General features: G+C 34.9%; 1 protein-coding gene across 3 annotated transcripts in view; it reads left to right on the top strand.

Annotated features, from left to right (window-relative positions):
* PRMT3 (protein arginine methyltransferase 3) overlaps positions 1–14,138 on the top strand; it is a 139,148-nt gene that overhangs the window by 31,765 nt on the left and 93,245 nt on the right. For all 3 annotated transcript variants that reach the window (XR_010406921.1, XM_045894009.3, XM_064576731.1), the window contains exon 10: positions 12,627–12,726. Coding sequence is in view for 2 of the 3 variants with exons in the window: in XM_045894009.3 (XP_045749965.1) it covers positions 12,627–12,726 (100 nt within the window). In the remaining variant the exon portion in view is untranslated. The remainder of the gene's footprint in view (positions 1–12,626; positions 12,727–14,138) is intronic.

Genomic DNA, 14,138 nt, shown 5'->3' with positions numbered 1-14,138 from the left:
CGCCATGGTGTAAATGCATGTCAGACACCAGGTACACATCAGGAATATTCATGTTTCCTTTAAACATGCTGTCATTCTGGTTGATCCTGGTCCATGGCTTAGGGCATATAGAATAGCATCATTACACAATAATTATGTGAATGTTCAGGACTTTTGTTAGAGTTTGGTCAAGAATTATTGCCATGGTTACAGAGATAAGACCTGAGAGAATAGACCTGCATTGATGCTTTTCTCATGGGTAAAAATTGAAAACCTGGGATTCATACTTAACCTTTGCTTCTTTTTACCAACATTCCTGTTGGAGATAATCCTGTTAACTGAGAATCCTTAATGTTTCTCAAATCCATTCCTCATCTATTATTGACGTGTCTTGAATCCATGTCTTAGTTCCCATTCTTACATTTCTCACCTGAATTCATACAGCTGCGTGTAACCAGCTCGGTTATTTGTACGTTGCCTTTGCCTCCCAGCGGGTGTCATCTGTTCTCTCCAGGGCAGCCAGACTGATTTCCCTCCTCAATTCTCCTCCCCTTTAAGTAAAAAAGAAAGGAGAAAGGGATGTGTTTTGTGTTGGGAAGACATAAGAGATGATAAAGAAGAAACTAAAGATTACCTGTGATCCTAGTATGAGAGATCACTATCAGCATTTTGTAAATTTTTAAAGCTTTAGGTCAGGAGATGAAATACATAGAAATGTGAAATTTCAGCTCCTCAAGGTTAAATAGGGATTTTTCTCTTTTTTTACCACCAGGAAAGGCAATGTGGCATATAGTAGGTATTCAATTTAAATACTTATTTAATGAATGAGTTTATAAATTAATGAATTTTCAAGACCTGGGACATCAAACAAAGCAAATCAACATCAAACCTGAAAGCCCATTTTCTCTGCTTGAATCCAGACAATTCTTTTCATTGTTTTTTTTTCATTGTATTAGAAGCTGAGTTATTGCTAATTTTAAACAATAAATGTTCTCAATGTTAGGAATTCCACAACTACACACCTGTAGTGTAGTTGGGAGGGAGGCAGTTCATTGTATTCGAGGAATACAAGCCTTATTCTGACTCCATGTCTGGGGCCTGCATTTGAAATGATCTGCCTGGTAGTATTTATTTTTCATGGGATATACTTACATCTGCCATTTGTGTCAAATGGTTAAGAATCCTTGTTTTTGGGGGCACCTGGGTGGCTCAGTCTGTTAAGTGTCTGCCTTCGACTCAGGTCATGATCCCAGGGTCCTGGGATCGAGCCCCATGTCGGGCTCCCTGCTTGGTGGGAAGCCTGCTTCTCCCTTTCCCTCTGCAGCTCCCCCTGCTTGTGTTCTCTCTCTCTGTGTCAAATAAATAAAATCTTAAAAAAAAAAGAATCCTTGTTTTTTTTGTTTGCATTTATGAATAGAGGACTAGATTTTTTTAATAAAGGTAGCTGGAATGTGTTTTGTTTCTGAGGGGAGTGGAGGGAACCCTCCCTTTCTTCCCCTCCCTGCCCTTCCTTAGCACTCATGTATTCTTCTAGATGAATTTTGTCACAAACTTTAAATGCCACTTGCTTGATTACAGGTCTTCATTGCATGAACTTCTGTGATGCTTTATGCTGCTTTTATTTATCTCCCTACTAGACCATGTTCTTCTTTGGACCTACACCAGGTCTTTAATCTAAGTCACATTGGACAGAAGGACATTACACATTTGATCCTATGTTTCCCATTCTGAAAAATCCTGAAATGACTCTTTACTGCCTTTAAATAAAATCTAGACTCTTGAGTATCACCTCTACCTCTCAACTTCGTCACTGTATACTTTTTATTGCTCTAATCATAGTGAACTATTTATAGTTCTATAAATTTGCCATTTCTCTTACACACACACAGACACGTGCACACAGAGATGACCCTCCCTTACATATATATATATATCCCTTACATATATATACACATATATATATGTATATATGTTTTTGTGGGTGCTCTTTTCCCGGTTAAACTCAAATGTCCCTCACTTACTTCAGGGCTTTTTATATAAGCTCTGTGATACCCTATGCTGTTTACTATTCTCTCTCCCCTAGACCATGTTCTTAAGTGTGTGGACTGTGTCTTTCATCTCTGTATGCCCAGTATAAGATAATTAATCATGCTGATGTTCCTGTATCATGAAATAAAAGTTAAATTGCTACTTTTACGATAGAACAACCAATACTTTCCCATCTTATTTCCTAACAAAATTTTCACTCAGAAAAATAGATGATTTCAGTACTTACTGGATTAGTTAAGAGACTTATTAAAATACTGTTCTTGGGCGCCTGGGTGGCTCAGTTGGTTAAGCGACTGCCTTCGGCTCAGGTCATGATCCTGGAGTCCCGGGATCGAGTCCCGTATCAGGCTCCCTGCTCAGCAGGGAGTCTGCTTCTCCCTCTGACCCTCCTCCCTCCCATGCTCTCTGTCTCTCATTCTCTCTGTCTCAAATAAATAAATAAAATCTTTAAAAAAAAAAAATATTGTTCTTATTACAGTGTCATATTTCTATAGATTAAAGCTATGCTAGTTTCTGAGCAGGTGATTCTAGAGATAGAATTTTTGGCATGCTTTTATGCTAAAGAAAGGTTTAGTGAGTAGCCACTTGAGAAAAGTCAGTAAAAAGTATAGTTTTTTTCATGAATGGGAAATCAGGTGGTGATTAAGATGAGCAGTCTCAAGAAAGAGGTTATCTATGTGAATGATACCTGTGTTGAGCTGTTTAATACAGAATTACTGGGAATTATGGCCTTTGTCTTTTTTCTGTGTATTGCCTGAAATCTTAATCTTTCCTGTTATATTTATATTTGAACAAGTAATTACTGTTGCAAGTAGGATTATGACTTGTAGCAGACAATAAACAGCCTGAGCAGATGGCCTCTTACAGAACACATCTTGTTTCAGCATTAGCATTCTGAAGATATTTCTAGGCAATGGGAACATTTTGCTCTTTTAAGAAGCTCACTTTTTGTTTCCTTTGAAGTGTTTGTAACTGTTAGAGCCTTAATAAATATTTCAGTAAATAGGGCGCCTGGATGGCTCAGTCGTTAAGCGTCTGCCTCCGGCTCAGGTCATGATCCCAGGGTCCTGGGATCGAGCCCCGCATTGGGCTCCCTGCTCCATGGAAAGCCTGCTTCTCCTTCTCCCACTCCCCTGCTTGTGTTCCTTCTCTCGCTGTGTCTCTCTCTGTGTCAAATAAATAAATAAAGTCTTTAAAAATATATATATATGTATTTCAGTAAATAGTAAGCAACTACAGCAGTTTTATCGGAAAGAATTTTGTTAAGTACTTATTTGAAAAAAAACCCCAAATATAATAAAGCATCCCTTTTTTTTAATTTTTGTGTGAAATGTAACATATGTATTAAAAGTGCATAAATAACAAGAAATAGAACATTACCACACTATAGGTAGAATCCCACCCACCTCCATTTGCCCTTTTCAGTCAGATGCTGCCCTTGCCTGATTGAGGAGCTACCGTCTTGACTTTGATAGTAATTACTTCTTTTGTGTGCTTTATACTTTAACTACTTACATCGCCATCCATCTAAATAGTTTACTCAACTCTGATTTTCAAATAAACAAAATGATATATTATGCATTTTTTTTTTGTCTAGCTTGTTTTGCTCAACATTTTTTTTAGTGTTCTTCATGGTATGTGTAATAGTTCATTCATGTTTATTATTGTAAAGAATGCTGTGGATGACTATATCACAATTTTCTGATCTGTTCCTGATGGACATTTTTTACTTTTCCAGGTTAGAGCTATTTTGAAAAATTTTCTTACAAACTTTTTGTACATAACAGTTCTGGTTGGTATTGTCTTATCTTTTCTATTTTTTTCCAATTGGTCTTATAGCACCTCATTGCAACTTAAATTTGCATTTCTGTGATGATTAATGAGGCCAAGCACCTTTTTAGGTGATTATTGGCCATTTGAGTTTCCTTTTCTGTGAAATATCTGTTGATACCTTTTCTCAGATTTTTGTTGAGTTGGATCTTCTCCTTTATTTGTAAACGATCTTTATATTTTTAAAATTTTAGTTGTTTATAGGTTTTATGTAATGCAGATGTCTTCTCTCATTCTTGCATGCCTTCTCACTTTCTTCATAGTGTCTTTTGATGTACTGAAATTCTCAATTTCCACAGAGCAAAATTCTTGTTTAAGGCTATTTGTGAGCTGAGTAAGAAACTTTATGGAGATATTCTCCTATATTCATTTGTAAATGCTTTATAGTTGTGTTTTACATTTAGGCCTGTAATCTCTTGGGCATTGTTTTTGTATATGGAATGAAGTAGTCATCCAGTTTTATTCTTTTGTTTTTTGTTTTGTTTTGTTTTGTTTTTTTGTAATCTGTTTAAATGACCTAGTTGTCCCAGTCTCACTTATTACAGAGACCGTTCTTTCCTCTCTGTTTTGCACTGTCATTCATCTTTGTCAAGAATCAAGCACCCATATATGAGGGCAGTATAACCTTTATACTGAAATTCTACTAAGGCAGTAGAACAGAAAATTACAGATTACTCATTCATGAACATACATGCAAAAATCTTAATCAAAATATTAGAAAACTAATTGAGCAATATATTGGAAGGTAAAGTTTATCCCAAGAATATAAGGTTGGTTAAGTATGAGAACATCAGCCAGAACAGTCTACTGAGATCATCTCAATAGATGCAGAAAAAATGGTATGATAAAATTCCATATCCATTCAATGTATCCATGTATTACAGTGCTTAGCAAACTAGAGCTAAAAAGGAATATCCTAACATGATATATTGTATCTACAAAAAAACACAAGCCCTATGGCCCATATCTTGATGAAGCATTGAAAGCATTTGCTTTAAGTTCAGGAACAAGACAGAGATACCTGCCATCACCTCTTCTGTTAACTCTGTAAAGGAGATCCCAGTACAGCAAGGCAATAAAAGAAAGCTATGAGAATTGAAAATGAAAAAAGAAAACTATTCATATTCACTAATGGTATGTTTATAAATATGGACTTTAGAAATAAACTATAAATAAATTATTCCAATAATAAAATTATCAAGATGCTGAATACAAATTAATATACAAAAATCAATTGTATTTCTATAAGGAACATGAAACAGACATTGGAAATTAAAATATGTCAAAGTATATTGTTAATATTTCTAACCTCCTGGATAATGCAAGGACATTAATTCACTTTTAATGGAAAATTCACCCATGGGTTGAATATCCCACAATAAAAGTTGTGCATGAATCACAAGTCCGCTGTTTTAACTTCTTCTTATAACATTTTCTGCAATAATTTCTGCTTAGAATAAGCCTGTAAAGGCCCTAATGACCCTACTAGGATATAAACCATCCTCTACAAAGCTTGTTGCTAACTCCTTAGTAGAGACCTCATCTAATTCCTCTTTTTCACACTGTTTTTCCAAAGCCATATAAACTGTCCTTCAGTGAGCTGGTTTTTGTTTCCTCCATTTTTTCTTTTGTCACTCCCCCTTTCTTTTGTATGTCAGCAACATCATGCAGTCCCATTCTTGGTAATTAAAGTAATCAGATACTACCTCTTAATTACATATTACAAGGTTGCATAAAATGCTCAAGAATGAGGAGTCACTGAATTCCACATCTATCATCATCTCTGTCAGTAGCATTCAATTATATTGTTATTGTAAAGTCAGTCTAAGTTTACTTGCACTCACAGCATTCCTTCTGCTTTAGAGGACTATCTATGTGTTGGGAAGAAGGCAGAGCAGTTACCCTCATGGGGTAGGTATACTGTAGCCCAGCTCTTACTTACTGAGCAGTTTAGTTGTTGTACCACCTAGAAGCACCTGTTCACTGCAACATATGGATCTATCATCAACCCAAGTAATCCTTTCTGCTCTGTTGTATATAAAATAAGTGATGCATCCTCCTGATTGTCCATGCCAATAATGATTCACTAGGCTTTTCTGGTACATCTTTGTGAAATGCTCTATTTCTTTCACAAAATAGGCTCAGTACTCAGGAGTCCTCTGATTTTGTCCTCCATCTACCTATATCATCTTTGGGATAACCCATAGCCTTAAGTTCGTTACTTTCCTAGTGGATACTTCATCTCCCCAGGTAGCCATATAAGCATAAGGAGGCCTTCCAGTGAGAGGAAAAACTGTTCTTACAGGTTTTTTTTTCTCTTGGTATTATCTCCTCCCTGAAAGGACTAGCATTTATCAGACATGCTAGTAACAGCCAGAGAGTAGAACTTTTCAGTGTCTTCTCCTCTGCCCACGAATCCCTGCCAGGCCAGTGGCCAGTTTCTCCGAGTCTGAGTTTTCCCATTTCATACCAAAGATGTCTTGGTAACCATCTGAGGATTAGATCCTTCTATTTTTTTAGTCCCCTTCTTTTCCTGGTTTAAAAAGTACCCTGAGCCTTTGTGATTCATGGATCTGTATGAGAGTTCTCCTAATAGCACTACCCTGAGCTAACATATTTTCCAGTAGATTCACACAAACCTGATTACCCAGAGATATTACCCAGTATTAAACTTCATTAATAATTTCAAAGATATTAGCAATCAAGAGACTCATATAGTAGGGAACAATCTGGTACATGGAAAGGGGCTCCTTACTTAGAGATCATGTCTAAACTGGGTGAGAGAGTACGTGCCTGACGTAGAGAAGGGAAGACCAAAGCATCTGCCTTTAATGTCCCAGACTTCTCTCTAATTAGGACCTCTTAATTGCCTGTATTTTTGAAATTGTAAAGCTTGACCCTGGTTAGAATCTGTGGTTCATGATCCTTTGTATTCACTCACCCGTAAGTCCATCCTCTTTTCTTATTCCTTCATATTTCACTGACTATCTCAGATCATTTTCCTTCTTCCTGAACTAATTCTTTAACATTTTCTGCACTTATGGCTGTAGCCAAACAAAATCAAAATGGTGTTGGTTTGCTCAAAATATAATCTGCTTCTGTTTTGGAGATATTTTTCTCTGCATGGCGATTCTGGGTTGGTGTGATAATGCTCTAGTATGGAAGTCCGTAAACTTCAGCCATGGACCAGCCACCTGTTTTGTAAATAAAGTTAGGACAAGCCGTGCCCTTTTGTTTACATATTGTCTATTGCTGCTTTTATCCAACAATAAAACTTGAATAGTTGCAGCAGAAACCATATGACCTGGGAGTCTAAAATATTTTTTATTTGAGAATTTAATAAAAAGTTTTCCCACCTCCGCTCTCGTTCATTGGTATTATCATTCCTTACCTTCTGGTTTCTGTTGTTGCTATTAAGAAGTCATGTGTCAGAGTAACTTATTTTTATTGGAGGGATGAGGGACGCCTGGGTGGCTCAGTCAGTTCAGTGTCTGTCGCTCAGTCAGTTCAGTGTCTGCCTTCAGCTCAGGTCATGATCCCAGGGTCCTGGGATCGAGTCCCGCATCGGGCTCCTTGCTCAGCAGGGAACCAGCTTCTCCCTCTGCCTGCCGCTCCCCCTGCTTGTACTCTCACACTCACTCGTTGTCTCTGGCAAATAAATAAATAAAATCTTTTTAAAAAAAAAGAGAAAGGATGAGAATTTTCTACAATTGACAAAAAGCATTAAGGCATAGATGAATCCAAAGAATCTAAGACTAATTTCTTTTAAAGCCATACATTACAGTACAGCTTCAATAAATCAAAAACAAAGACAAAATCTTCAACAAAGAGTGCACAATGAAGGTGTCCCTCATCCTTTATTTCTTCAAGGATTTTTATTTCTTCTCTTTCTGTGACCTCATTTATTTCTGTTCTAGATCTTCTTACTGTATAGTCTTAGCTATGCTTCTGTAGTGCTCTAAAGCAAGTGTTGGCAAGCCTTTTCTGTAAATGGCCAGATAGTAAATATTTTAAAGTTTGTGTGTCACTTGTGCTGCAGTTAAATAGCACACTTCTAAATAACCAACCCATGGTTCAAAGAAGAAATAACAAGAGAAAGAATTTAGAAAATATTTTGAAGTGCATTAAAAGCACAGTGTATCAGAATTTGTGGGATACAGCTAAAGCCATACCCAAGAGGAAATTTAAAGTTTTAAATGCTTATATTAGAAAAGAAGAAACAGGGGCGCCTGGGTGGCTCAGTCGTTAAGCGTCTGCCTTCGGCTCAGGTCATGATCCCAGGGTCCTGGGATCGAGCCCCGCATCGGGCTCCCTGCTCCACCGGGAAGCCTGCTTCTCCCTCTCCCACTCCCCCTGCTTGTGTTCCCTCTCTCACTGTGTCTCTCTCTGTCAAATAAATAAAATCTTTAAAAAAAAAAAAAAAAAGAAGAAACATTTAAAATCCATGATCTAAGCTTCCATCTTAAGATATGGTAGAGAAAGAAAAGTGAAATATACCCAAGAAAGCAAGTAAAGACAGAGATCAGTGCAATACAAAACAAAATAATAGAGAAAATTAATGAAAATGAAATTTATTTAAAGAAGATAACATTAATAAATCTCTAACCAGAACTATCGAGAAGAAAAGATACAAATTATCAATATTAGGATTGAAGATGGGAACATCACTACAGATCCTCTAGACAAAGGATAATGAAGGAATATTACAGACACTTTTACGTCAATAAATAATGACAATTTAGGTGAAATGGAAAAATACTCTGAAAAATGACAGTTACCAAAATTGATTCAAGAAGAACTAGAAAATCTGAATATACCTAGATCTAGTAAATAAAATGAGTTCGTGGTTGCCTGGGTGGCTCAGTGTGTTAAGCGTCTGCCTTTGGCTCATATCATGATCCCAGGGTCCTGGGATTGAGCCCTGCATCAGGCTCCCTGCTCAGTGGGAAGCCTGCTTCTCCCTTTCCCCCTACTTGGGCTCTCTCTCTCACTATCTCTCTCTCTCAGATAAATAAATAAAATCTTAAATAAATAAATAAATAAAATGAGTTGGTAATTACAGTCCTTCCCACAAATTAAACTGCAGGCTCAAATAGCAAATTTCTCATAACATTTAATGAAGAAGTAATACTAAACTCTTGGAGGTGGACAGAACCCTTCACAACATAATTTATAAGGCTGATATTACAGTGATACTAAAGTCAAACAGATATTCCAAGAAAATAAACTACATACCAGTATCCCTATGAACATAGATGAACATCCCTATGAACATAAAATTTAAGATTTTATTTATTTATTTGCTGGAGAGAGAGCGTGGGAGAGAGCACGAGAGTACAAGCAGGGGGAGTGGCAGGCAGAGGGAGAAGCAGGCTCTCTGCTGAGCAAGGAACCAGATGTGGGACTCGATTCCAGAACCCTGGGATCATGACCTGAGCGGAAGACAGAGGCTTAACCGACTGAGCCACCCAGGCGTCCTGTTTTCTTTTTTTTTAAAGGGAAACATACTTTTTTAATTGAAGTAGATTTGATATACAGTATTAGTTTCAGGTGTACAGCATAGTGATTAGACATTTATATACATTACAGAATAATCACCATGGTAAGTCTAGGAGATGGAAATGTTTTTAACAGAAAATTAGCAGATTGAATCCATCCAGGATAATAAGCTATGACCAAGTGGAGTTATCTTAGGAAGGCAAGGTAAGTTTAACATTTGAAAGTCAATATAATTTATCATATTAACAGAAAGGAAAGAAAAACTGTAGAATCATCTTAATAGGTGCAGAAAAATTATATGTCAAAATTTGTAACTCATAAGGAAAATTCAGCAAACTAGCAAAAAAAGGACCTTTGTTACCTGATAAAGATAGGTAGTGTCATTTTTGATAACAGTTAATGAATGCAGGGGATGTACACTCTCACCACTTCTATTCACTGTTGTCTTGGGGAATCTAACTTAAAGTGCAATAAACCAAGAAAAGGAAATAAAAGATTTGAAGGAAGTAAAACTTTCATGACACCCAAATGACATGATCATATACATGTAGAATCCTAAGAAATTTATAAAATAAATCACCATGTTGTACACCTGAAACTAATATAACTCTGTATGTTAACTATAAAGAAAATAAAGGAGTAAAATGTTAAAAAAAGAAATATATAAAATAACCACTAAAAATCCCATAGTTACGGGATTTGTGAAAATATGAAAATTAATTATACTTTTTATTAGTAGTCCCAAACAAGTAGACATTGAAACTTAAATAAATATATAGTATTTACAGTACAACCAAAATCATCAAACATTTAGGGGTAAATTTAACAAAGTATGTCTAAGATATTAACACTGAAAAGTGCATTACATTACCAAGAGCTGATGCTAAAATTCATTTGAAAACACAAATGACCTAGAATAGCTAAGAGAATTTTTTAAAAGAAGAATAAAGTTGAAGGATGTATACTGTCAGATTTTATGACTTAATTTAAAGTTGTAGTAATCAAGAAAGTGTTGTATTGGCATAAGGATGCATATTTAAATGTTGAGGCAGAATTGAAAGTCCAGAAATAAACTTACACATATATGATTAATTAATTTTTGACAAAGATACCAAAGTAATCCTTTGGGTTAGTGATTCTTTTTCTTCAGGGAAGTTGAAACTATCCCTTGTAATAGTTTTTCCACCATATCAGTCGGTATTATTATGGAAGAAAATGAACATGATACTATGTGGAAAAATTAATTCAAATGGAAACAAAAGTTTTAGAAGAATACAGGTGAAAAGACTTGATGTAGGCAAAAATGAACCACAAAAGAAAAAAAATATTAATTGGTCATTGTCAGAATTAAAAACTAGCTCTTCAAAATATACCATTAAAAAATTAAAAAGCCACAGAATGGTGGAAATCATTTACTACACATAAATCTCAGAAGGTTTTTATCTAGGATATGTTAAGAATCCTAAAATTCAATAAGAATACAGCTGATTTGATTTTTTAAATGGGCAAAAAATTGGAATAAAAGGCAATGTAGGGATATGGCCAAAAAGCACATGGGAAAAAATGCTTGATCATTAGAAAAATGCAGTTTATAACAATGATGAGATCTCATCACACAGTTAAAATCTAAAAGCTTAACAATACTAAGTGTTGACAAGGATGTGAAGCAACAAGAATGCACATATACATTGCTGGTGGAATATAAAATTGTATATGCACTTTGTAAAACAGATTGACAGGTTTTTTTTTTTTAAGATTTTATTTATTTATTTGAGAGAGAGAGAATGAGAGACAGAGAGCACGAGAGGGAAGAGGGCAGAGGGAGAAGCAGACCCCCTGCCGAGCAGGGAGCCTGATGCGGGACTCGATCCCGGGACTCCAGGATCATGACCTGAGCCGAAGGCAGTCGCTTAACCAACTGAGCCACCCAGGCGCCCCAGATTGACAGTTTCTTTAAAAGTTAGATACTTTCATTTGACAGAACAATTTTACTTGTACACAAATGTTTATGGTAGCATTTTTCATTATAACCGAAAGCTAGAAACAATCCAGAATTCCATTCACGGGTATGTGGATCAACAAAATTGTTTTATCCACACAGGAATACTAAGCAACAATAGGGAATGCACTAGTGATACACACAAAAGTATGCATGAATCTAAAAAGTATTGAAATGAAACCACACACAAAAAGGTACATTTGCTATGATTCCATTTATAAGAAACTCTACAAAATACAAATCTAATATGTAGTGAAAGAGAGAAAATCGATGTTTGCCTGTGAACAGGAGGATTTTCTGGGAAGGAGTGCTAATGAATATTTTCGAGGAGGTAGATATGTTCTATATATTGATGATGATAGCAATCACTCAAATGTCTCTTTTGTAAAAGTCAACAAAATTTACCCTTTAAATGAATGCATTTACTTTTATGTAAATAATACCTCAGTGAAGTTGGGGAAGGACATCCTCCTTTGTTAGCAGAAAAAATCCTTTGTAATTTAGATGTACATCCTCTGAGGATTGAGAGTTTAACTAGATATAAACTTAGCAGCTTGCTTTTAACTCTGAAATTATCTCCTTATCTAATTCATATTTTAAAAGGAAGGTGGAAAATATGCACTAGTCTTAGATTAAGCATATAAAAATACCTAATGAGTGTCAGTGGACAAGGTTAAATAATTTAAGATTGTAGTAGATAGGTCAGGTTCTATGCAGCATGTAATATTTTGAGGAAATATGTGCTGAGGATGTATGTGCTGCTTTCACAAATATTTGATTCTCATAATCGGCTGTCAAGTAGATAGGTCAGGCATCATCATTCTCTTTTACACATGGAGCACACCGGCTTAGAAGATTATGATATAATTTGATGAAGATCATTTAGCTGACAATTACGAGAGGATCTAGAGCTCAATTCTCTCTCCACTGTGAAACACTACTTGCCTTTAAAATGTACTCTTGTCTCTTTCCACCCCTCCCTTAAAAACAAAACAAAACAAAACATAACTTTATTGACATGTGTTCTTGATAAAATTCAAATTTTTTTCAGGCTGAAGTTTTCAGTATGGGTTCAGGGTATTGCCATATTAATCAGAAACATTCTTGGACATTTATGCAGTGATCAAAAAGTAATTCTAGTGTTCAGGGAATAATCAAACAAACTTTGAACATACAAAATAATACGGACAGTTACCAACAAATTATGTAATTTAACTAGTTTTCTGAGTCTGTTTACCATACTAATTTATTTCATTATGATAATTTTCAGACTAAATAAACTTGAAGATACTATTATACTAATTAAAGGAAAGATTGAAGAAGTTTGCCTTCCTGTAGAAAAAGTAGATGTTATTATATCTGAGTGGATGGTAAGTGTTTGCAAAAAAAACTACTTGTGTTGGTTTTAAAAAAAGAAAGCAGTGAATAAGGTAGTAGTTTTCTGCATTTAATTATGTTTGATAAATGGCAGAATAATGGTATTATTTTAAAAACAGCTACAATCTTTTTATGGTAGTTTATTCTGATATGGCACTTATTTACTGGCCATTTGTAATCTTTTTAAAAAGAGAATAAAGTACCTTTTTTACTTTTAAAATCATAATAAAGAATTACTGTTTTCCTATTTTCTAAATTTGTGGAGACCTAAATATGTTTGCTGAAAAGCCTGTGAGGACTAGTAAGGACTTACTAGGACTGTTTCATCAAAATTAACATGATGTTGCCACTATTGCTCTAATACTGAGTGTCCTATCTTTCTTACATCAGGCCATGTAGTCAGTGTTCTTTATCACATAAAAGAGAATTTATTAGCATGATTAAAATAATAAAATTAAGATACGTTTATAGCTTTAGAATTTGCTTTTGAAATCGTAAGTCAGGGCACAGAATGTTTATTTTTAAATGTATATGAAGTAAAACTAATGGTATTTGACAACTGATTTGACTTGTTGATATGCCAATTTGATGAAGACAAGTTAGTGTTTCCAGATAAAGATTTCTTAAGTATTTGGAGAGTTTTAAAGCCTTTTTTTAAAAACCTATATTTGATACATATATTTTCAGTAAATGAATTTATCAAAAAATTTTGGGAAAAATGCATTTTGCTTTATAATTATCTATAAATTTTGAATAATCATAGCAATAATTCTAGCAAAATAGCAGGGATTTTAGGGAGCTTTTGAAATGTTCAGATTTAATGTATAAGTAAATTTCAGTCTAGAGCCAGTGACAGTCACTGTTGTTAGCAGTTACTCTTTTGTACATGAAAGAATATGTTGATTTTTTTATGGTAGGGTTAGCTTCTAATAATTTTTAATCACAATGTCATTATTTTTCTTATACCAGAGAATTTGTATTAGCACTCTGATTTCTTTTATGAATTGGGTGAAAAGATACGGATTTAGTTACATATAATTAAAAATCCAGCATCTTTTTAAGGATGACAAAAAGGTGCTTTGAAGAAGTACATTTGAGGCATTTACTCATCAATAAGTTAAAATAGTGTATACTAAATGTTGGCTGACATGCTCATTTCTCCAGCACCATTTTACTTTTCTTGGAAAATGCATCTATTAAATTACTCCAAATTAGGATATAAGCAAACTGAGACAGACTTTACTAAACTTTCTGTCATTTCAGTTGAACATTTTTCCATATCTGGTTATAAATAGTTGGATAGTTCTTGACCTGCCTAGCAGAATTATATTTCTAGATAATGATATTCTAGGAATTTTCATTTCAAAATCTGAAAGATGATCTAGAAGTACTAATATTCAATTAA

The sequence above is a fragment of the Mirounga angustirostris genome, unplaced genomic scaffold (assembly GCF_029215605.1).
Source record: "Mirounga angustirostris isolate CCGP_5_RB_7025 unplaced genomic scaffold, mMirAng1.0.hap1 SCAF_13, whole genome shotgun sequence".
In the NCBI taxonomy this organism is placed as follows: Eukaryota; Metazoa; Chordata; class Mammalia; order Carnivora; family Phocidae; genus Mirounga; species Mirounga angustirostris.
The sequence above is the reverse complement of the archived record's forward strand: the minus strand, read 5'-3'. Positions and strand labels throughout refer to the sequence as shown.